Source organism: Dysidea avara, chromosome 2 (genome assembly GCF_963678975.1).
Source record: "Dysidea avara chromosome 2, odDysAvar1.4, whole genome shotgun sequence".
NCBI classification, from domain to species: Eukaryota; Metazoa; Porifera; class Demospongiae; order Dictyoceratida; family Dysideidae; genus Dysidea; species Dysidea avara.
This window is the reverse complement of record NC_089273.1, coordinates 13,805,732-13,830,277: the sequence shown is the minus strand read 5'-3', so window position 1 is coordinate 13,830,277 and position 24,546 is coordinate 13,805,732. Positions and strand designations below refer to the sequence as shown.

At 37.1% G+C, this 24,546-nt stretch overlaps 1 protein-coding gene across 3 annotated transcripts in view; it reads left to right on the top strand.

The window, feature by feature from the left end:
• LOC136246656 (uncharacterized) overlaps positions 1 to 24,546 on the top strand; it is a 275,289-nt gene that overhangs the window by 421 nt on the left and 250,322 nt on the right. The window contains exons 2-8 of one of the 3 annotated variants that reach the window (XM_066038190.1): positions 1,558 to 1,857; positions 12,159 to 12,371; positions 13,205 to 13,387; positions 17,156 to 17,227; positions 17,306 to 17,578; positions 19,157 to 19,252; positions 19,314 to 19,376. In XM_066038190.1, coding sequence (XP_065894262.1) covers positions 1,558 to 1,857; positions 12,159 to 12,371; positions 13,205 to 13,387; positions 17,156 to 17,227; positions 17,306 to 17,578; positions 19,157 to 19,252; positions 19,314 to 19,376 — 1,200 coding nt within the window. Of the gene's footprint in view, positions 1 to 1,557; positions 1,858 to 12,158; positions 12,372 to 13,174; positions 13,388 to 17,155; positions 17,228 to 17,305; positions 17,579 to 19,156; positions 19,253 to 19,313; positions 19,377 to 24,546 lie in introns of all 3 variants that reach the window. The other 2 variants (XM_066038189.1, XM_066038191.1) reach the window with 2 other exon arrangements.

The window sequence follows — 24,546 nt, the reverse complement described above, 5'->3', positions numbered from 1 at the left end:
AAAAACTGAATTAATGGCTTTTTCAAGTTACATAGTAACCCACTACCATGTTGTTTAATTCCCAGAAACAGGAGTACCATAATTAGTGCAATTTCTTCATTATAATTAGTTCACAATGTCATTACTTCTGTTAGTGTTTATAGATGTGTTTTATACTAATTGTTCAAAAATGGCTAATCGTGTTATATACTGTGGATCTCATTGTGGCTGTAAAAAAGTGTCCTACATATTGATTCAGGTGTCTTACCAATAAGACGTCTGATATCAGGTTTCTTTATATGGTAAATAAGACACCTCCACACGTCAAAGTAAACTCTACCTATACCACTGTCTAATTGTTTTATAGCCTAAGCTATAGTTGTATTTGAGTTAAAACAATGTTCTAACAAAGACAATTAATGTTCTATGCTCCCCACTAACTATGTTCTAATGTACATGTACATGTTGCAGTAGAATAGTAATATATGTTGTGTGGCCCAAGAAGTGGGCATGCTATACCAGCATATTATTGCTGGAAGAATGAAACTGTGATTTTCAAGCATACTTATGTGACCTGCTGAGCAAAACCCCAACTCGTTTGCATTTTCCTCAAACTTCATTTTTAATTTTGCTTTTAAAAAATTAATTTGTTATGGCTTTAATAGTCCCCATTATCAGGATTTTGCTTATTCCAGGTAAAAATGAAGGAAGGCAAGCAAAAATACATTCCCTAAAGAATTGATATCTATTCCAAAAACAGCTAATCTGTAAAATAGGGTGCGGCCATTAGTTTTAAGCTATAGTTGTGATATTTAATAGTTATACCATGGCCACGAGGGATTTGCCTGATATATATGCCCAAGCCCGAGGGCCTGTAAGGGATTTGTCTATTATATACCACTCTGGTATACTCACCTAATAAGTGAAGGAAGACAAACCTGCATTCACCACATTACATTTTTACACAGGTTTGCAAACATTGATTGTGGGTTTAAATTGTAGACACAAAAGAGAAATGATTGTGGGTTTCACTGGTTGTAGTGTTACCATTTAAACCAAATAACCACTTTGTGGATGAATAAAATAACTCATGGTGCTAATATAAACACTTTTACACATAGGTTATGAATGTTTGTGGCATCTTTTCATGTAGTTGAAATGTACTCTGTAGAAAAACAATCCCCACATTGCAAAAATGATTATTTAGTGATGTCTTGTAACTGAACTATGCAATGCTGACTCACTCAATTCTTTTTGCTTCACAACAATGCCCTTAACTAAACCAACATGCTCAACTCAAACCCACAATGCAAAACTTTAAGCATCTCTATATAAATGGTCAAAGGGAACTGGTGCTTTATAGCTGCCTCAGCATCAAAGGCAGTTGTGGTCAGGGCTATATCATGATATCACCCTAACCACAGGGCAATATCTAGATATTGCCCTGTGGTTAGGGCAATATGTGATATATAATCCTGTGGTTTCCTTTGATCTGAGGTGTCAAAGTGGTATATTAAAAAGTCGCAGCCATGGCTGTAATAAATTGCAAAATTTATTAAAGATTGCCATTTATTTCAGGATGGACAATACTAGATGAGCACTTTTCTCTATTATGCAATTGTTTACCTAATGATTACCAGTCCACACTGGTCAAGTTGAAGAGGTTACCCCAATTATCAAATGATGATCATCAACAACTGGGTACTATGATATCATCATCATGTGAAGCCCAACTGATCAATGAGAAGATTGTCACTTTCCTTATAGTAAAATTATGTTATAATGGAAGTAGTGATAGTCTAGTAGGATTGTGTGATGTGATGGATATTTTGATTGTGTCTAAACAATCAATTGGTTGTGTACAACAAGTTAGATGTGGTAAGTGTAATTTTATGCATACATGTGTAATGGAATACAATAGCAGCTTTTCTCTAAGTGAAGAATTTTAAACTTAGGGTGTGTATAACCATTATGTATAATACCAATAAAAGCATAAACATTTAACTGTACGTATATCTGGATTTGAATCCAGTATTTTTATAAGCCCAGCTGCTGTGTATTTACCCCCAGGTATTGATTTCTTAGTACACACAAGGTCCAGGTTGGTACTTGTAGCTGCTTGTACAGTTTCCCGCCAAATAAGATAGAAAATCTGAGCAATTGGACAAGCGAAGTAGTATCACGAGTGCTCACAAAGGGGTGGAGACTGGGGGGTGGCGGGGAGGGCAAAAGATAGGCCTCAAAATGGAGGCAGACCACGATTGGTGTCCAGACACGAGATTACAGGGCTGTGCTGGCTCCCTAGTGGCTGATATGTAGCAAAATCTACAGAGAACACGTCTGGCCAACATTATAAGACTGTCCACCAGTAAACCACTGATTCTTGCCAAGCCAGGTCCTTCACAAGGCCTGAAACCACCATTTGGGCACTCCACACCACCCAGAAAAGACGTCTATTAAAACCAGCATCGTGTAGTTTGAGTAGTGCTGAGGGTCAAAACTTGTACTACGATAGTGTAGCTATCCACTGGTGGTGTTAGTTTGATTTTGCCTGATGTGCGATTTGATTCGGTTTTGTAAAATCTGGTCACATATAGAGAGTCAGCTACAAACAAAGCACCTGTACAGAATTCAGCTACAAACAAATCACCCTGTAGAGAGATCAGCTGGAAGAAGTTACCTTGTAGATAGTTCAGCTACAAACAATTCACCCTGGAGAGAGATCAGCTAGAAAAAGTCACTTTGTAGAGTGCTCAGTTACAAAGAAACCTCTATGTATAGAGTTCTGTAATAAATATATGTATCAAGACACACGGTAGTGTGTCGTGCGGCCCAAGAAGCCGGCGCGCCACACCGTGAGTATATTGACAGGAAGACGAAATCGTCATTTTCACACCTTTGTATCTCGGTGATCACTTATCTGATTGGAACCAAATTTGCTACACAGTTGCCCGCCAGCCAAGGGAGTCTACATTACAAATTTGAAGGAAATCGCTCCAGCCATTTCCGAGATACGAGTTGCCAAAGTTTCGTTTTTTTCTTCGTTTTTTTTTTCTTCTTCGTCTTTTCGCACACTTGCAAAAATTCCTATAACAAGCAAACGCGTACTCCGATCGCCTTGAAATTTGGCACACAGAAAGGGAGTCCAAAGGCGAATCCTAGCATCACATTTGGTACAAATCCGATGAATGGTTCAGGAGTTATGACCGATTATTCGCGTAAAACAAGATCGATTTGTTGTCACGCCTACAGGGTAAACCACTTCATGGAATGAATTGAAGATTGCTATGTAGATGGAGTAAACATCGTAGGAGTGCCTTTTGGTGGTTTGAAAGGAATCGAGATAAAGACCACGGAGATATGACACAAAACCCAACCTGTGTCACAATTACGCGATCGATTTTTATGAATGAAAAAGTATTAGTTTTCACGCCTACTAGGCAAACCGCTTAGAGCAATGAGCTGAAAATCGGTGTATAGCTGGAATAATCTTCATAGAAAGTCCTTGCAGTAGTACAGAAGAATCGGATTACAAACCACTGAGTTATGATTCGAAAGCCAACTCCGTGTAGCAAATGCGAGATCGAGATACTCTAATAGAACAATCACCCTAATAGAGCATTAGGCTAATTTATTTACTCCATTATAGAATTTTATTACATCACAAGTTATTCTGTAGGGAGTTCAGCTGCAAACAGTTAATCTTATAGACAGTTCAGCAAGAAGACAGTCACCATGTGGAGAGTTAAGCAAATATATCACTATAGAGATTCAGAACATTACAAGTCACACTGAAGAAAGTTCATCTATAAACAAGTCATGCACCCTGTAGAGAATTCAGCTACAATTAAGTCAGTCTCTAGAGAATTCAGTTACACAGAATTCAGCTACGCACAAGTCACTGTGGAGAGAGTTCAGCTACAAACAAATTACCCTTTAGAGTGATCAGCTACAAACAAAACACTTTGCAGAGTGTTCAGCTACAACAAATCAACCTTTAGAGCGATCAGCAATGAACAAATCAACACAAATCTACCTGTAGAGAGATCAGCTAGAAACAAATCACCCTGAAGAGAGTTCAGCTACAAAAAATCACCCTGTAGAGACATCAGCTAGAAACTAGACACAATGTAAGGAGTTCAGCTACAAGCAATCACCCTGTAGAGAGTTCAGCTAAAACAAATCAACCTGCAGAGAGATCAGCTACAAACAAATCACCTTATAGAGAGTTCAGCTACAAACAGATTACCTGTAGAGAGATTGGCTACAAACAAATCACCCTGTAGAGAGATCAGCTACAAACTAGACACAAAGTAAGGAGTTCAGCTACAAGTAAATTACCCTGTAGAGAGTTCATCTACAAACAAATCAACCTGTAGAGCAATCAGCTAGAAACAAAAAAACCCTGAAGAGAGGTCAGCTACAAAAAATCACCCTGTAGAGAGATCAGCTAGAAACAAATCAACCTGAAGAGAGGTCAGCTACAAAAAAATCACCCTGTAGAGAGATTAGCTACAAACAAATTGCCCTGTAGAGAGATCAGCTACAGGTAAAACACCCTGTAGAGAGTTCAGCAACAAAGAAACCACCATGTAGAGAGTTCAGCTCCAAACAAATTACCCTGTAGAGAGATCGGCTACAAACAAATCAGCCTGTAGAGAGTTCAGCTAAAACAAATCAACCTGCAGAGAGATCAACTACAAACAAATCACCTTATAGAGAGTTCAGCTACAAACAAATTACCCTATAGAGAGATCGGCTACAAACAAATCAACCTGCAGAGAGATCAGCTACACACAAATCAACTTGTAGAGAGACCAACTACAAACAAATCACCCTGTAGAGAGATCAGCTAGAAACTACACACAATGTAAGGAGTTCAGCTACAAATAAATCACCCTGTAGAGAGTTCAGCTAAAACAAATCAACCTGCAGAGAGATCAGCTACAAAAAAATCACCTTTTAGACAGTTCAGCTACAAATAAATTACCTCGTAGAGAGATCGGCTACAAACAAATCAACCTGCAGAGAGATCAGCTACACACAATTCAACTTGTAGAGAGATCAGCTACAAACAAATCACCCTGTAGAGAGATCAGCTAGAAACTAGACACAATGTAAGGAGTTCAGCTACAAGCAAATCACCAAGTAGAGAGTTCTGCTACAAACAAACCAACCTGTAGAGCGATCAGCTAGAAACAAATCACCCTGAAGAGAGGTGAGCTACAAAAAATCACCCTGTAGAGATATCAGCTAGAAACAAATCACCCTGAAGAGAGGTCAGCTACAAAAAAATCACCCTGTAGAGAGATCAGCTAGAAACAAATCACCCTGAAGAGAGGTCAGCTACAAACAAAACACTTTGCAGAGAATTCAGCTACAAACAAATCAGCTTGTAGAGAGATCAGTTACACACAAATCAACCTGTAGAGAGATAAGCTAGAAACAAATCACCCTGTAGAGAGTAACTACAAGCAAAACACACTGTAGAGAGTTCAGCAACAAAGAAACCACCATGTAGAGAGTTCAGCTGCAAACAAATCACCTTATAGAGAGTTCAGCTACAAACAAATCACCCTGTAGAGAGATCAGCTAGAAACTAGACACAATGTAAGGAGTTCAGCTACAAGCAAATCACCCTTTAGTGAGTTCAGCTACAAACAAATCAACCTGCAGTGAGATCACCTACAAAAAAGCACCTTGTACAGAGTTCAGCTACAAACAAATTACCCTGTAGAGAGATCGGCTACAAACAAATCAACCAGTAGAAAGATCAGCTACACACAAATCAACTTGTAGAGAGATCAGCTGCAAACAAATCACCCTGTAGAGAGATCAGCTAGAAACTAGACACAATGTAAGGAGTTCAGCTACAAGTAAATCACCCTATAGAGAGTTCAGCTAAAACAAATCAACCTGCAGAGAGATCAGCTACAAATAAATCACTTTACAGACAGTTCATCTACAAACAAATTACCTTGTAGAGAGATCGGTTGCAAATTAATCAACCTGCAGAGAGATCAGCTACACACAAATCAACTTGTAGAGCGATCAGCTACAAACAAATCACCCTGTAGAGAGATCAGCTAGAAACTAGATACAATGCAAGGAGTTCAGCTACAAGCAAAATCACCCTTTAGTGAGTTCAGCTACAAACAAATCAACCTGCAGTGAGATCACCCACAAAAACACAATTGTACAGAGTTAAGTTACAAACAAATCACCCTGTAGAGAGATCAGGTGGAAGAATTCACCTTGTAGAGAGTTCAGCAACAAAGAAACCACCATGTAGAGAGTTCAGCTGCAAACAAACCACCCAGTAGAAAGATCAGCTAGAAGAACTTACCTTGTAGAGAGTTCAGTTACAAAGAAACCATCATATAGAGAGTTCAGCTACAAAGACATTACCCCGTAGAGAGTTCAGCTAGAAGAAGTCACCTTGTAAAGAGTTCAGCTACAAAGAAACCATCATGTACAGAGTACAGCTACAAAGAAACCACCTGTACAGAATTCAACTACAAACAAATTACCCTGTATAGAGATCAGCTAGAAGAAGTTACCTTGTAGATAGTTCAGCTACAACAATTCACCCTGTAGAAAGATCAGCTAGAAGAAGTCACCTTGTAGAGTGTTCCGTTACAAAGAAACCATCATGTAGAGAGTTCAGCTGCAAACAAATCACTCTGTAGAGAGTTCAGCTACAAAGAAACCACCATGTAGAGAGTTCAGTCTCATACAAACCACCTTGTAGAGAATTCAACTACAACAAATCACCCTGTAGAGAAGAAGTTACCTTGTAGAGAGTTCAGCTACAAAGAAACCATCATGTAGGGAGTTCAGCTACAAAGAAACCACCATGTAGAGAGTTTAGCTGCAAACAAATCACCTGTAGAGAATTCAGCTAGAAACAAATCACCTCGTAGAGAGATCAGCTGGACGAAGTCACCTTGTAGAGAGTTCAGCTACAAAGAAACCATCATGTAGAGAGTTCAGCTGCAAACAAATCACCCTGCAGAGAGTTCAGCTACAAAAAAATTACCCTGTAGAGAGTTCAGCTAGACGAAGTCACCTTATAGTAGAGTTCAGCTACAAAGAAACCATCATGTAGAGAGTTCGGCTAAAAAGACACCACCATGTAGAGAGTTTTAGCTGCAAACAAATCACCTGTAGAGAGTTCAGCTAGAAACAAAATACCCTGTAGAGAGACAAGCTAGAAGAGGTTACCTTGTAGAGAGTTCAGCTACAAAGAAACTAGCCTGTATATAGTTCAGCTACATTTCAAGTCACCCAGTAGAGAGATCAGCTGCAAAAAAATATCCTGTGGGGAATAATGGGCATGTAATAAATATCTAATCAAGAACAGCCAAGCTGTAAAAAAAGGTGCGGCCCCCAAAAAGGCCATGGTGAAAAAAGATGTGAAATCCAAGGTGGCGGCCAAGAAATGGCTGTGATGGTACGTTAATGGTTACATTTTAATAACAACAATTCAGGTGAATTTGGTGCCAAGACCAAGTGGCACAAAATTCACCTGAATTGTCGTTATTAAAATGTAACCATTAACCTACCATCACAGCCATTTCTTGGCCGCCACCTTGGATTTCACATCTTTTTTCACCATGGCTTTTTTGGGGGCCACACCTTTTTTTACAGCTTGGCTGTTTTTGATTAGATATCACTTCTTTTTGTATTTGTATACTGCAAAGCTGGCCTATGGCTGGCTTTGGGGCTTTTTTAACCCATGTGTTTTTTTCTTTAACACAGGAAGAAGAAAAGAACTTAAAGAAGAATTTTAGTACTTCAATTATTTTTGATTTTATTAGTAATTATACAAATTATATACATATATTTATTACATGCCCATTATTCCCCACAGGATATTTTTTTGCAGCTGATCTCTCTACTGGGTGACTTGAAATGTAGCTGAACTATATACAGGATGGTTTCTTTGTAGCTGAACTCTCTACAAGGTAGCCTCTTCTAGCTGATCTCTCTACAGGGTATTTTGTTTCTAGCTGAACTCTCTACAGGTGATTTGTTTGCAGCTAAACTCTCTACATGGTGGTGTCTTTGTAGCCGAACTCTCTACATGATGGTTTCTTTGTAACTGAACACTCTACAAGGTGACTTCTTCTAGCTGATCTTTCTACAGGGTGAATTGTTGTAGCTGAACTATCTACAAAGTAACTTCTTCTAGCTGATCTCTATACAGGGTGATTTGTTTGTAGTTGAATTCTGTACAGGTGGTTTCTTTGTAGCTGAACTCTGTACATGATGGTTTCTTTGTAGCTAAACTCTTTACAAGGTGACTTCTTCTAGCTGAACTCTCTACGGGGTAATTTCTCTGTAGCTGAACTCTCTACATGGTGGTTTCTTTGTTGCTGAACTCTCTACAAGGTGAATTCTTCTACCTGATCTCTCTACAGGGTGATTTGTTTGTAACTGAACTCTGTACAATTGCGTTTTTGTGGGTGATCTCACTGCAGGTTGATTTATTTGTAGCTGATCACTCTGCAGGTTGATTTGTTTCTAGATGATCTCTCTGCAGGTTGATTTGTTTGTTGCTGATCGCTCTAAAGGTTGAATTGTTTGTAGCTGAACTCTCTGCAAAATGTTTTGTTTGTAGTTGATCTCTCTACAAGGTGATTTTTTGTAGCTGACCTCTCTTCAGGGTGATTTGTTTCTAGCTGATATCTCTACAGGGTGATTTTTGTAGCTGACCTCTCTTCAGAGTGATTTGTTTCTAGCTGATCGCTCTACAGGTTGGTTTGTTTGTAGCTGAACTCTCTACACGGTGATTTGCTTGTAGCTGAACTCCTTACATTGTGTCTAGTTTCTAGCTGATCTCTCTACAGGGTGATTTGTTTGTAGCTGATCTCTCTACAAGTTGCATTGTGTGTAGCTGATCTCTCTGCAGGTTGATTTGTTTTTAGCCGATCTCTCTACGAGGTAATTTATTTGTAGCTGAACTGTCTAAAAGGTGATTTATTTGTAGCTGATCTCGCTGCAGGTTGATTTGTTTTAGCTGAACTCTCTACAGGGTGGTTTATTTGTACTGAACTCCTTACATTGTGTGTAGTTTCTAGCTGATCTCTCTACAGGGTGATTTGTTTGTAGCTGATCTCTCTAAAAGTTGATTTGTGTGTATCTGATCTCTCTGCAGGTTGATTTGTTTGTAGCCGATCTCTCTACAGGTAATCTGTTTGTAGCTGAACTCTCTATAAGGTGATTAATTTTGTTTGTAGCTGATCTCTCTGCAGGTTGATTTGTTTTAGCTGAACTCTCTACAGGGTGATTGCTTGTAGCTGAACTCCTTACATTGTGTCTAGTTTCTAGCTGATGTCTCTACAGGGTGATTTGTTTCTAGCTGATCTCTCTACAGGTAGATTTGTGTTGATTTGTTCATTGCTGATCGCTCTAAAGGTTGATTTGTTGCAGTTGAACACCCTGCAAAGTGTTTTGTTTGTAGCAGATCACTCTAAAGGGTAATTTGTTTGTAGCTGAACTCTCTCCACAGTGACTTGTGTGTAGCTGAATTCTGTGTAACTGAATTCTCTAGAGAGTGACTTAATTGTAGCTGAATTCTCTACACAGTGCATGACTTGTTTATAGCTGAACTTTCTTCAGTGTGACTTGTAATGTTCTGAATCTCTATAGTGATATATTTGCTTAACTCTCCTCATGGTGACTGTCTTCCTGCTGAACTGTCTATAAGATTAACTGTTTGCAGCTGAACTCCCTACAGAATAACTTGTGATGTAATAAAATTCTATAATGGAGTAAATAAATTAGCCGAATGCTCTATTAGGGTGACTGTTCTATTAGAGTATCTCGATCTCGCATTTGCTACACGGAGTTGGCTTTCGAATCATAACTCAGTGGTTTGTAATCCGATTCTTCTGTACTACTGCAAGGCCTTTCTATGAAGATTATTCCAGCTATACACCGATTTTCAGCTCATTGCTCTAAGCGGTTTGCCTAGTAGGCGTGAAAACTAATACTTTTTTATTGATAAAAATCGATCGTGTAATTGTGACACAGGTTGGGTTTTGTGTCATATCTCCGTGGTCTTTATCTCGATTCCTTTCAAACCACCAAAAGGCACTCCTACGATGGTTACTCCATCTACATAGCAATTTTCAACTCATTCCATGAAGCGGTTTACCCTGTAGGCGTGACAACAAATCGATCTTGTTTTACGCGAATAATCGATCATAACTCCTGAACCATTCATCGGATTTGTACTAAATTTGATGCTAGGATTCGCCTTTGCACTCCCTTTCTGTGTGCCAAATTTCAAGGTGATCGGAGTACGCGTTTGCTTGTTATAGCAATTTTTGCAAGTGTGCAAAAAGACGAAGAAGAAGAAAAAAAAACGAAGAAAAAAAACGAAACTTTGGCAGCTCGTATCTCGGAAATGGCTGGAGCGATTTCCTTCAGATTTGGAATGTAGACTCCCTTGGCTGGCGGGCAACTGTGTAGCAAATTTGGTTCCAATCAGATAAGTGCTCACCGAGATACAAAGGTGTGAAAATGACGTTTTCGTTCTTCCTGTCAATATACTCACGGTGTGGCGCGCCGGCTTCTTGGGCCGCACGATACACTACCGTGTGTCTTGATATGTATATAATTTGTATAATTACTAATAAAATCAAAAATAATTGAAGTACTAAAATTCTTCTTTAAGTTCTTTTCTTCTTCCTGTAGTAAAGAAAAAAACACATGGGTTAAAAAAGCCCCAAAGCCAGCCATAGGCCGGCTTTGCAGTATACAAATACAAAAAGAAGTGATATCTAATCAAAAACAGCCAAGCTGTAAAAAAAGGTGTGGCCCCCAAAAAAGCCATGGTGAAAAAAGATGTGAAATCCAAGGTGGCGGCCAAGAAATGGCTGTGATGGTAGGTTAATGGTTACATTTTAATAATGACAATTCAGGTGAATTTTGTGCCGCTTGGTCTTGGCACCAAATTCACTTGAATTGTTGCTATTAAAATGTAACCATTAACCTACCATCACAGCCATTTCTTGGCCGCCACCTTGGATTTCACATCTTTTTTCACCATGGCTTTTTTGGGGGCCACACCTTTTTTTACAGCTTGGCTGTTTTTGATTAGATTATATATATAATCTGTACATTTACTGATAAAATCAGAAATATTAACATCTGCTTCATCTTTTCTTTTTCCTGTGGTAAAGAAAAAAATAATAGGTTAAAAAAAGCACCAAAGCTGGCCATAGGCTGGCTCTGGGGTATACAAATACAAAAAGAAGGGAAATCTAATCCAAAACAGCCAAGCTAGCTGTAAAAAAAGAGTGCGGCCCTCAAAAGCTATGGTGAAAAAAAGATGTGAAATCCAAGGTGATGGCCAAGAAATGGCTGTGATGGTAGGTTAATGGTAAAAATGTTAATAATGACGATTCAAGTGAATTTTGTGCCAATACTTGAGGGCCACACTCTTTTTTTACAGCTTGGCTGTTTTAGATTAGATCAAGACACACGGTAGTGTGTCGTGCGGCCCAAGAAGCCGGCGCGCCACACCGTGAGTATATTTACAGGAAGAAAGAAAATGTGATTTTCACACCTTTGTAGCTCAGTGATTCCTTATCCGATTGAAACTAAAGTTGCTACAGAAGTGCCGGCTAGGTAGGGGAGTCTACATTCCAAATTTGAAGAAAATCGCTCCATCCATTTCCGAGATATGATCGGCCAAAGTTTGGGTTTTTTTTCTTCGGCACAAAATTCACCTGAATTGTCGTTATTAAAATTTTTACCATTAACCTACCATCACAGCCATTTCTTGGCGCCACCTTGGATTTCACATCTTTTCTCACCTTGGCATTTTTAGGGGCCGCACCTTTTTTTACAGCTTGGCTGTTTTTGATTAGATTGATATAACCAGACTATTAGCACATTTTAGTACAGGATAGTGTGATAATCATCCTTGCATTTAAATACACCTCAGCTTGTAAATACCTTAGGATGAAGTACTGTGCATACTTGGCATAGAGCTGAGCTTGTGTGTGCTAAAGCCCAGGTAAATGCAGTAGCTTTAAGACATACTACACATGATGTATGTACAGTACATACACTTTATACTGACATAAAATTCATAATGTAAGCATGATGATGATATTGCGACAATTGCGTGTATCCTCAATTACTGTTACTATATGATAATGTAGCTCTATCCAAGAACTATGATTTGCCTACTTCATATTCTACTAACAAACTGGATAATACAATGCTCACTGGTCAAGCACTTACAGTACTTACTAGCGGTGATGTGGTTATTTCTTGTGCTACAGTGTACTCTACTACTGGAGCAGTTGTCACTGAAGTGTTTAGTACAAATAACAGCATTGGTGCCAGTAAAGTGGGATTACAAACTGCTTCAGGTAATAAGTTTAACTGCTTGGATTTGGAAATCCATTTCAACATCGCACATTAGTTGTTTTTATATTATGGTTTTACATTTCAAAAATTTAACTCACTGAGAAGCAGTATGAAATTTGCACTGGAGATTCTTCTTGCAAAGCTTATGTACTGCCTATTCACTTTACCCAAATAAGATACTGTAGAAAACTTGTGGTGTGTGGTACTGTGGGTACTCACACTGGGGTGCTCACACTGGGGTGGAGGGAGAGTAATGGTGAATAGCCATGGGCACCAGTTATACAGTATGTAGGCTCCAAAATTATTATTATTATTGTTTATATAGGTAGTTCAAAGGTTCTAATAATTAGAAAAAACTATTATGGCTATTGCATTACTCAGAGATCTGATGAAGACCTTAGATTGAATCTTAGCAGAGGGTTTGGAATTAGAACAGGACATAAATCTATTTAGCAAGGGAACGTCATTTGCCCACACTATGTCGAATATTAATATCAAGCCTGCAGTATTTGTTGTTGTTTGGTTGGGCTGGTGCGAACATAAGGTATCTGTAAGTATTCAGTGAATAGAAAACTCTGTAAAATATAATTGATTCCAAACTCATTAGAACCATTTTGGATTGCTTTGAAAATACATTGTGTTTAATTGTACTAAAACATTACTACCAAATTGTCATGAGGAAAAAGTGAGAGTAGGGAAGCACAAACATTCATTATGCACTATACAGTGCTGCCATGCTACATGATTAATACTCATATATAATGTAAAATTACAAATTTTATTGTAATTTTATTAATGTGTGCAGTAGTTCTGTCCACTACTCCGATTATTTCAGCACCACAAGTATCATCATCTTGTCAAGAACTCACTAATTCAGAAAGATCAATAACTGCCAACATCAGTGGTCATGACAACACGTTTGCTGATCCAGTTTCATTCTGTGTAACTAACAACAGAGACAACATTGTCTTAACTAATAGCACTAGAGAAACAGAATTACCAACAATTGATATGCCAGGTAATGATTTGTGTCAGGATTTGTGTAGTATACAGGATGCATGCATACACAACAGTTCTCCAGCAATAACATCCATTATTCATATAAATTCACATGTACATTCAGGACCTGTACTTTTACTCATTGTGTAGGTAGATGGCTACTCATGTCATTTAATATATAACAAAAATAATCCGTTCTTCCTAATGCTATAAACCCGATTGTACATATTATTTAGGCCTCAGCTGATTATGGTGGCATAATTTAAAGCATAATAGGTAACCAAAAGCATCAAGCATAATGCTAGTATAATAGGGATGATAGTTGAAAATTTAATTAAATGCATAGTATGTGCACCTGGAAAAGCAAATGATAACTGCCACTGTGCATTATTACTGCATTCATACTATTACTTTGTTGGTTATTCATACTTTGTAAAAGTAAGATCAAGATACTCTAATAGAGCAGTCACTTACTCTAATACAGCAGTCAAGAAACACTGGTATACCTTAATAAAACAGTCAGCATAATGTAGGTACAATTTGAGTATAATAGGTTTGATTTTGAGCACTGCTCAAAGGCACAATAGGTAAAATTTTGAGCATAATAGGCTGGGGATTAAGTTATAGTTATATCCCGGTACGAGGGTGATATCATTGTTATTACACGAGTCCGAGGCGGAGCCGAGGACAAGTGTAATAACAATGATATCATCCGAGTATACGGGATATAACTGTTTTATATCCCAGTGCGTGGGAGTGTGCAGAAGTTTACGGATAGTAAATTAAGTTCCAGTTTGAGTTCCTGTCACTGTGCTCAAGATTTCGTCCGAATTGTGTGGAGATTCTATTTCGTAGCCACAAGAGAGACCTTACATACTACCTACAAACTGTAGCAAAGGGCAGTGTTATGAAGCAGCGGTTCCAGGTACGATTCGCCTTCATCAGAAATTGGTATGGTGGTGTCGCGTGGTGTACGTGCAAGAGAAAAATAAAGACCAACAAGTGGCTACCATAGTCCAAGATAGACCGATGAAGCTAGAGGAAGTTAGTTCTTCAACATAGTGACCATTGGGAGTGATTGCTGGAGCGAAAATCGTCACGTACTATTCTTTACATTTGTTAAACTATCGTATTGGTAACTTGTAGTGCTATTGTGTAAAGGATTAACAGTTTTCTTGTAAGATTTAGGTAGTTTTCTTGTAAGATTTAGGTAGTTTTAAGTGCTGTATTGATGTGTTTTGTATCAATGTTTCCTTATTTGGCTCTTTGTTCCATTGGTAAACAATGTCATTCGCGGTTATTATGATGTCGCGAAAGAGACTGAGTGGCTCCGCAACAGGGTGATAAGTTAGTTATCACTAGGTGATAACTAATATATCGTACAGTAGCAGATCCGCTCTGTCTAGCTGTATGGTAGTTATAACCCAGCGCGGCGCTTTGATACTCCCACGCACTGGGGTTTAATATCATTTACTTCAGTCCCATTGGCAACATTGTTACTTATCACTTAACCATTTGGAATGTGTGTAGTTGACTAATATTTTAGAGAATTACACCCTTGAATATGAGAGCGATTCTAGTACTTAAAGATTCTAGTATCTTATTGCAAAGTATTTTCTTGACTGTTGTAGTTATAATAAGGTGACTGTTCCATTACAGTATTTCTACCTTGATATTAATAATTAGTATAGAGCTATCATGCACATGTTATAAAGTGAAATTGAACTTGTAAATGGTTTCAGAAGGCAATTTTGACTGTTCTATTAGAGTATCTTGGTGTATAATGCCATGCTGTGATATAACAGATACAGCTGTTGATTGTCACTCCCACTTTAGATAATGACAAATGCAATTACCCAGCATGAAAACATCATTGTTTAAATAATTTTTTCCAAGATTACAATATCAAAATTATTCATTACTGTTTTTGGAATAGTGTTTAACATGATGTATGGAAGTGCATATTAGCTACAACAGGTAATGACCCAAACCTGACATAAAGAGACACTTGTGAAGTATTTACAAACATTTTGCTATCTATATTTTGACTAACTGAGCAAAAGCCCATTCTACTTTATTGCTTCTCTGTTATTTAAAGTAACTAATAAGTTGGACAGCTAAAGTCTTTTATAGTAAATATAATCTTGGCATTATAGTGCAAGACACTTTGGAACATTTTATTTGTACTGCAAAATACAGTGAATAAATTACAGGTACTCAATTAATTAATTAACTCCCAACTGAAACAACAAGCAATTTGGCTCAATCTGTTCACTGTGAACTAACAATCCATCAAGGTATAGTGCTTCCCTAAATTGCTCTATGTGCACAAAGAAGGTCATTTCAACAACAACAAAAATGATGACAGTAAACTTCATTCTGCCTAACTCACATGTGAATTTTAGAGTAAAGATCAACATACTCAAATAGAATAGTCAGCTATGTGATTGTTCTATTAGAATTACTGACTGCTCTATTAGAGTATATCGATCTTTTTCTGTGATTTATATTTTGACAAACAAAAAATTATAGCATGGAACAAGGATTCTGTCTATAATGCTAGCATTATGTTCAATGCTTTCAGGCACCTATTATATGCTCAATGTTATGCCAGCATGATCAGTAGGTCCCTAGCTATAATGGTGTATTCTTAGTTTTTTATTTGCTTGTTGTTTTCTGGCACAAGAATTAATAGCATTCTTAATCATTGGGTTAATCAGTACCATTTATTTTAAAAATGTGTACATAGCACTGTGATTGAACACTCTTATATACAACAAGTATAAGGAAAAAGGGAGTTTGAGTTCGATTAGGAATCATAGAAAAAAATAGGGAAACAAGGGAGGTTGCCTACATCTGCAGATATACTAGTGGACATTTAATCTAGTCATGGGTACAGACTGAAGTAGGGAATGAATATCCACTAGTATATCTGCAGGTGTAGGCATCCTCTCTTGTTTCCCAATTTTTTCTATGATACCTAAAAATCCCTAATTTTTCCTCATACTTTTTTTTAATAACATTATTATGACTATTTAACTCATGTATACTGCATCAAAAGAAAGAATAGTGCCTGAGTTAATGTTTTCATCTGAACGCGTTCCCCAACTATCAATTACTGGCTGGAAAGTGAAGTGGCCATTACGCTTTACTTTCAGCTACTGTATGCTCTGTCCAATGACACAGCATTAAAAACAAAGAAGAGTAAAAGAAACTCCTCTGCAATCAAACCAATCTCATGAAAAATACAGCCATTTGCAAACATAGGGAAGCCATCATGCAACTGTGAATCAACACCTTGGGCTGTCAGCAAAAAGAAATATGACATAAAGAGGAAAAAGGTAAGTCCATGATGCCTGCATTGTATGTACTGCAGTATGCCAAAAAGCACCTGTTGGACTGAAGCAATATCGAACAGTGAAAAAATCAATCCTGTATCGAGCTGTGCTTGTCTGAAGGGTGCAGGCATTAGTTAGTCAGTTACTCAGGCAGTAGAAAATTTCACAATTTTTATTTTATTTCATAGAAACTTTTTGGAAGCAATTTAGGTTGTACTGAAGGCACTTTTGTGCTTGACTATACCTTACCAATATTACCAAGGTGCCATGAAGGTATTGTGAGACTGGCTGTAGGGTAATAAAATTATTATTTTTGGTCAGAAAAGCCCAAATCTTTGTGATCCCTAATATACAGTACTACCGTACTGTATGATTACACTGTATGTCACACATTATGCACAATTATTTCCAAACTAATTTTGTTTAATTAAATGATTTTCTATATGTAGCTACTTTACCTCAAGACTTTGCATTTGCAGAGAAAAGTCCACCAATGCCAATAAAGATTAATCTGAACAAAGGTAGCTATGCATTTAAATGTGCTACATCATTCATGTGTTAAACAATACCATTTCACAAACATGCATGTTTAAACACAGATTTTGCTATACTCAAGACACATTATCACACTATACTACAACTGATGCCTGACAACTATGAACAGAGTGTTTGGAAGTTACAGACTTATATCAGTGATGATCAGATTTGCATGATATTGAGTAGTAGTAACTCCATTACTGCTAATAAATTAATATTGGATTGTCTGATTGAGGGGATGAGCTATAGAGAAGAATTATTTTATCTGTGTGATCAACTGGAGACTATTACAACATCGCATCAGTTGATGATGGTGATCACTGAGATAAGATCTGGTGGGTACTGTGTGGAGGGTGATTTGCAATTTTGTCAAGATATAATAATTTAGACCATTACGTTAAACTATCAAGACTCATGGCAATGTGTTGTGTGCATGAAAATCAAAAGGGGTTTATAAAGTTGAGTAAACTGCCTGGTAATAGTTAATGACACCAGTCCCAAAACTTTGGATGAAAATGGCAAAGTTAAATATTCATTATATACATAACTGACTATCAGTTACTATTTTGGACAGCGTATGCAGAATGGGGCAAGTAAGACTGTTCAATACTGAGTTTGTTATTGGTATATGATGCATCATTTAGCCTCAGGCCTAGCTTTGTGAATGTAGTGTAGTCAGGCAGACAGGTGGGCAGGCAGGCTGACGAGTTGTGTTCAAGCTGTGGGTGTGTTCAAGCTGTGGGCGAGACAGATGAGCTGTGAGCTCTATTCAATGCTATGTATGTCTAGTATTAGTGACACTTAGACTCTTTTCATAATTGTGTTTTTCATAATGTATTTCTATGATAATTTTTTAAAGGGCAGCAATTTGGGGGAGTGCATCAGGGTAGCCCTATTATACAGAACTGTATATCGTAATTCTATAACCCAACTGAGTGCAATGCATAGAGTGGATGCCTATTTGGGTTGACTGCACTATTAGGATATCTTGATCTTGTACTTTGTAGACATGTTCGGTTTTTTGTAATGCTTTTAATCTGATTTCTTTATTCTTCTACGATTACTTATTCTTCTACGATTACTTATTCATCTACATACTTTCAGCTTATTCCTGTAAACCATGTGTTTGGAAGGCTGAGCAACAACTCATTTTTATTTACGATAGTCGGTCACATGCCTGACACGCATGTCTATTTTTTTTGCGTTATAACTCAATGGTCCTTATACACTTATTATAGTTTCTTTAAAATCTTTCTAACCACGAAAAGCTTACATTTCCATGGGTACTCTAGGTATGTGCTGATCACATTTTGTTCCATTCAGTAGTTTAGTAATTACTCCTGTAGGGATGACATTAAACTGTTTGTTTTTTTAATTTTATGTGAATACTCTCATCAATGTTTAATGGATTAAAAGCTCATAATGAAATTTAGGGTAACAATCCATGTAATCAAAAAATTATAGTTTTACGAATTTTAGACTTCGTGGAGTAAAATGAAGTAAACACATCTTTTGAAAGGGTGAAGTTCTTGGATGATTTTGATTCATTACGTACCAACACCTTGCTTTTACATTTCAGCATAATTGGATGGCACATTTGCATTTATGACTATTTTTATAAAGTGCATTAGAAGAAGTAGAAGAGGAATAGAAATACAAAGAAAATCCAGGTGTGAATAGGACTACTTTGCTAAAATTTGATATGTGGCCTGTACTACCTGGCTTGAAACGTATTGTAAAGTGATCTCATTTTAAGGATCACCTAACTACTGTACATATAATACATGATTCATTCTTCCTCTTAGTAACATGTTGGTATGGTATGCTGGCTTCTTGGGCAGCACAACTCACTGGCATGTGTCTTGATATTGTAACAGGTTTAATTCAGTATTTTACAATTTTGTGTTTTTTAGACCTTCAACAAAGTATTCAGTTTCCAACCAGTACAACATCCACTACTAATATTCAGTCATTATCAAGTGATCAACAACATCACTCATCATCACCTAGTAAGTGAATCACATGTCACTTATTACAGTAATTACTTGTTTGTATACTGAATTGTTTTAGGTGTGAACAGTCCACTGTATCAAATGACCTTTTCTATTATTAAATTGGATCCTTCTTCAAGAAGTAATCACTATGTAGAAAAGATGCATAAAATCATATTGTGTATTGTGACTAAATTTTGGAAATGGTCATGTTATGGCACATCAATATTTAGATCTAAACTAAGATGTTCAATTTTTTGGGGGTTTTGCGTACAATCATCTTGTTTGAAAAGTGCTTCCTACTTTTATCAAGGTTGTAGGGATCTCTTGTTTAACACACAAGAGATTGCAGGGATCTTTTCCAAAATTTAAGTTTCATACAGTATGTATGTGTGTACTGCAATGCATGACATTCAAAGGATCATTAATGATGCACATTCAATTCGTTCTATAATTTAATATGCATATATTTCAATTGATATAGCACATTTGCATTATATTATACCATTGAATTTGTTACCTATAGTATAATGAATCTAATCCGAAACAGCCAAGCTGTAAGAAAAGAGTGCAGCTCTCAAAAAGGCTATTGTGAAAAAAGATGGCCAAGACCAAAATTCACCTGAATTGTTGTTATTAAATTTTTTTATTATTAGCCTACCATCACAGCCATTTCTTGGCAACCACCTTGGATTTCACATCTTTTTTCACAATAGCCTTTCTGAGGGCCGCACTATTTTTACAGCTTGGCTGTTTTGGATTAGATTTCACTTCTTTTTGCATTTGTATACCCCAAAGCCGGTGTATTGCTGGCTTTAGGGCTTTTTTAACCTATCTGTTGTTTTTTTTTACCACAGGAAGAAGAAGAAAAAAGATGAAGCAGATTTTAAATCCTTTAATTAATTCTGATTTTATCAGTAAATGTACAAATTATATATTTCATACATGTATTACATGTCAATTATTCCCTACGGATAACTTGTTTAATTTGCAGCTGATCTCTCTGCTGGGTGACTTGAAATGTAGCTGAACTCTCTACAGGGTGAATTACTTGTAGAGATAAACTCTCTACAGGATTCTTTCTACAGGGTGACTTGTTTCAGCTGAAGTCTCTGCAGGGTTCTGTTTGTAGTTGAATTCTCTACAAGGTGATTTGTTTGTAACTGAACTCTCTATAGGGTGATTTTGTTTGTACAGTAGCTGAACTCTCTACAAGGTGATTTGTTTCTAGCTGATCCTTCTACAGGATGACTTGTTTGTAGCTGATCTTTCCTTTTTTCTAGCCGATCTCTCTACAGGGTAACTTGTTTACACAGTAGCTGAACTCTCTACAGGGTGGTGTCTTTGTAGCTGAACTCTCCACAGAGTGATTTGTTTCTATCTGATCTCTCTAGAGGGTTACTCTGTCTGGCTTACCTCTCTAAAGGATGATTGTTTTTGTAGCTGAACTCTGTATAAAATAACTTCTTCTAGCTGAACTCTCTACAGCACTCTACAGGGTGACTTGTTTCTACATAGCTGAACTCTCTACAGGTGATTTGTTTGCAGCTGAACTCTCTACATGGTGGTTTCTTTGTAGCTGAACTCTCTACAAGGTAATTTCTTCTAGCTGATCATTCTACAGAGCGATTTGTTTGTAGCTGATTCTCTAAAGGGTGATTTGTTCGCAGCTGAACTCTCTACATGGTGGTTTCTTTGTAGCTGAACTCTCTACAAGGTGACTTCTTCTAGCTGAACTCTCTACAGGGTGACCTTTTTGTAGCTGATCTCTCTACAGAGTGATTTGTTTGCAGCTGAACTCCCTACATGATGGTTTCTTTGTAGCTGATTTCTCTACACGGTAACTTCTTCACAGTAAATTTAAAAGGAACAATTCAACCTCCATGGGTAAATTTAAACTACAAATTTATTTGTTAAAATGACTATCTAAAAGTGGTTATCACTAGGGTAGCTTTTGGACTAATCGGTCAACATCCTAACTGTTCACTTAGGATGTTGAAATAACATATTTGAGTAATTTCAGTGTGTATAGTCAAGTCTCCTATGGCACAGATTAGATGACCAGCTACATGGTTAAATTTACAGTACACTAGCCATTATAACATTTGTGTTACATCCCACAATCAAAAGTGAACATGGAGAACATAGGTTTATATACAATTTGAAAACTATAAGATCAGGTATGTTTAAAAGTACTAAGAATCAGCATGTAACAACTATTGCAAATATGTGTCACAGATAGATTAATGTATGTTATTACTAATGATGACTGACTTGTTAATTAATGTAAACAAACAAAAACAAATATTTTGTGATGTGAGTTAATTTTACCACAGATGGTTAAAATAACCATGATGGCAAGATTATTTCAAACACTTGGCTAGAGGTTGAAGAGACTTTAGGGCATCTGGGTAATATGACTATATCTTACAAAGTTAAAATAACCAAGTACATTCTTGGGTCACTACTACCAAAAAATCGGTCGTTTGAATTGCAAGTTAAACAACCCAAACATTTGGGTCATTTGTACCCAATTGAATTTACAGTGTTCTAGCTGATCTCTCTACAAGGTGAATTGTTTGTAGCTGAACTCTCTACATGATGGTTTCTTTGTAGCTGAACTCTCTACGAGGTAATTTCTTCTAGCTGATCTCTCTACAGGGTGAATTGTTTGTAACTGAACTCTCTACATGATGGTTTCTTTGTAGCTGAACTTTCTACAAGGTAACTTTTTCTAGCTGATCTTTCTACAGAGCGATTTTTTGTAGCTGATGTCTCTACAGGCCGATTTGTTTGCAGCTGAACTCTCTACATGGTGGTTTCTTTGTAGCTGAACTCTCTACAAGGTGAATTCTTCTAGCTGATCTCTCTACAGGGTGACTTGTTTCTAGGTGAACTCTCTACAGGGTGACTTGCCTGTAGCTGAATTGTCTATCAGAACAACTGGTTGTAGCTGAATTCCTTACAGAATAACTTGCAATGTAATATAATAATGGAGTAAGTTATAAACGTAGCTGAATGTTCTAATAGGATTACTATTCTATTAGAGATATATAAAAGATAATAATATAAATCAATAATAAACACTTAAACAGTGGGCAGAGAGGTAAACTCTGCCCAGTCCTAGAGTATCAATCTCGCATTTGCTACACGTAGTTTCCTTTCGAATCATAACTCAGTTGTTTGCAATTCGATTCTTCTGTATTACTGCAAGGACTTTCTATGATGATTATTTCAGCTACACACTGATTTTCAGCTCATTTCTCTAAGTGGTTTACCTGGTAGGCCTGAAAACTAATAGTTTTTTATTCATAAAAATCGATCATGTAATTGTGACAGAGGTTGGGTTTTTTGTCATATCTCCATGGTCTTTATCTCGATTCCTTTCAAACTACACAAAGGCCCTCCTACGACGGTTACTCCACCCACATAGCAATTTTCAACTCATTCCTCCCAGGGGTTTACCCTGTAGGTGTGACAGACCTTTGACCTTATTTTATGCAAACAATTGGTCATAACCCTGTGAATGTTCTACCAAAGTTGGTACTAAGATCCACCTTAATGAACGCTTTATGTGTGCCAAATGTCAGCCCAATTGGAGCACATATTTGTGTGTTAAGGCGGATATTGTGAAGTGTGTGAAATGAAGAAGTAGAAGAAAAAAACACAAAGAAATTAAAACAAACTTTTCTTCGCTTGTATCTCGGAAATACACACTGTAGCTGGAGCGATTTTCTTCAAATTTGGTATGTATCCCCCCTAACTGGCCATCACTTCTGTGGTGGTTCCAATCAGATTAAGGATCACAGAGCTACATAGGTGTGAAAATTGTGTTTCTTCTGTTAATATACTCACGGTTTGGTGTACCGGCTTCTTGGGCTGCACGACACACTACTGTGTGTCTTCATACATTATATCTCTTTTGCAATAGAATTTGTCACTTTTTCAATAGAATTCAGCACTTTTTCTACTGAATTTATTTCGTCACTTTGGCATTTGATTTCAATGTTAATACTTGCAGCAAAATATGTAACCATTAATTAGTAATCACCTGGCTGAACAAGAGCATTACGTGAAACAGCTGAATAGATAATCATTTGTAGAAATTAATCCTTACCAATGGTACTATGTTTGTCACCTTGATAAGGATTCCCACTACTTTTGTTCATTATTGACGAGCCATTAGGTGCACACCCACCTTTTATACCATTGTACCACTAGATATCTAGTATTCCAGTAGCCCCTTTATAAACAGCTTCATGATTTATATCTTTCTTTTGATGCAGTATGGGTGGGTTCACCAGTTGTAATTATGTTCCAAAAAAGTACACAAGGAAAATTTAAGAATTTAAGCTCTATTAGGGATCATAGAAAAATGTAAATGAAACAAGGGATGTCACCTACACCTGAAGATATAACTTTCTGAAAGAAATTTGCTTGACAGGTGTAAGGAAAATTTGTAATTTTATATTTGGGTTGGGATCATAGAAATAAAACTTAGAAATTGTGAGTAATTGCACACACCCCAACTATCAATTTACTGAGAAACGAGGTAGCCATTCCGCTTTATTTTATGTATGTGCTACCCTTTATATATACAATGTTACAAATAAAGAACAGTATGAGAAGTGCCTCAGTCTGTAATCAATTCAGCCACTACTAATAATTCTCGTAATAGCCAGCTCCACTAAAGCCACCATGCATTACCAAAAATCAATACCTATGGATTATAGTGGAGAAAGAAATGGGATACAAAGGATGACAAAGGTAAGCCCATAATACATGTGCTGTAGCTTTTGTGGCTAGTGAAATGCGGCGATTATATTCCAGCCTAATTTCAAGAATAATAGGTATGTGTGGGAATCAGGGATTATGCTAGCATTTTTGAGGTGGTTATAAAGCTTTAACACTAGGAAAATCTGCAGAATGGCCTGATACAGCAATAACTGGTAATATTAGTCAATTATGGTGGCATAATTTTGGGAATAATGGGCAATTCTCAAAAGCATAATAGGTGATTTTTGAGCACTGCTCAAAAGCATAATGCTCAACTTTTGGAGCATAATAGCCTCTTGCCTACTTGGGCTGGATCGATGTTGAACAGTGAAGAAATTGAAGTCACAGCCTTAACCATAGTTGCGGTATGCTTGGCTGGAGGCATTAGTCAATCTGCAAAATTGGAAACTTTAAAATTTCATTGAAACTAAACTTGTAGGAAGGGTTTGGGGTTACTCTGCAAACATTGTCTTGATTATACCTCACAAATACTGGTAAGATGTCATGAAGGGAAAAATTTATGCAGTTGTAATAGT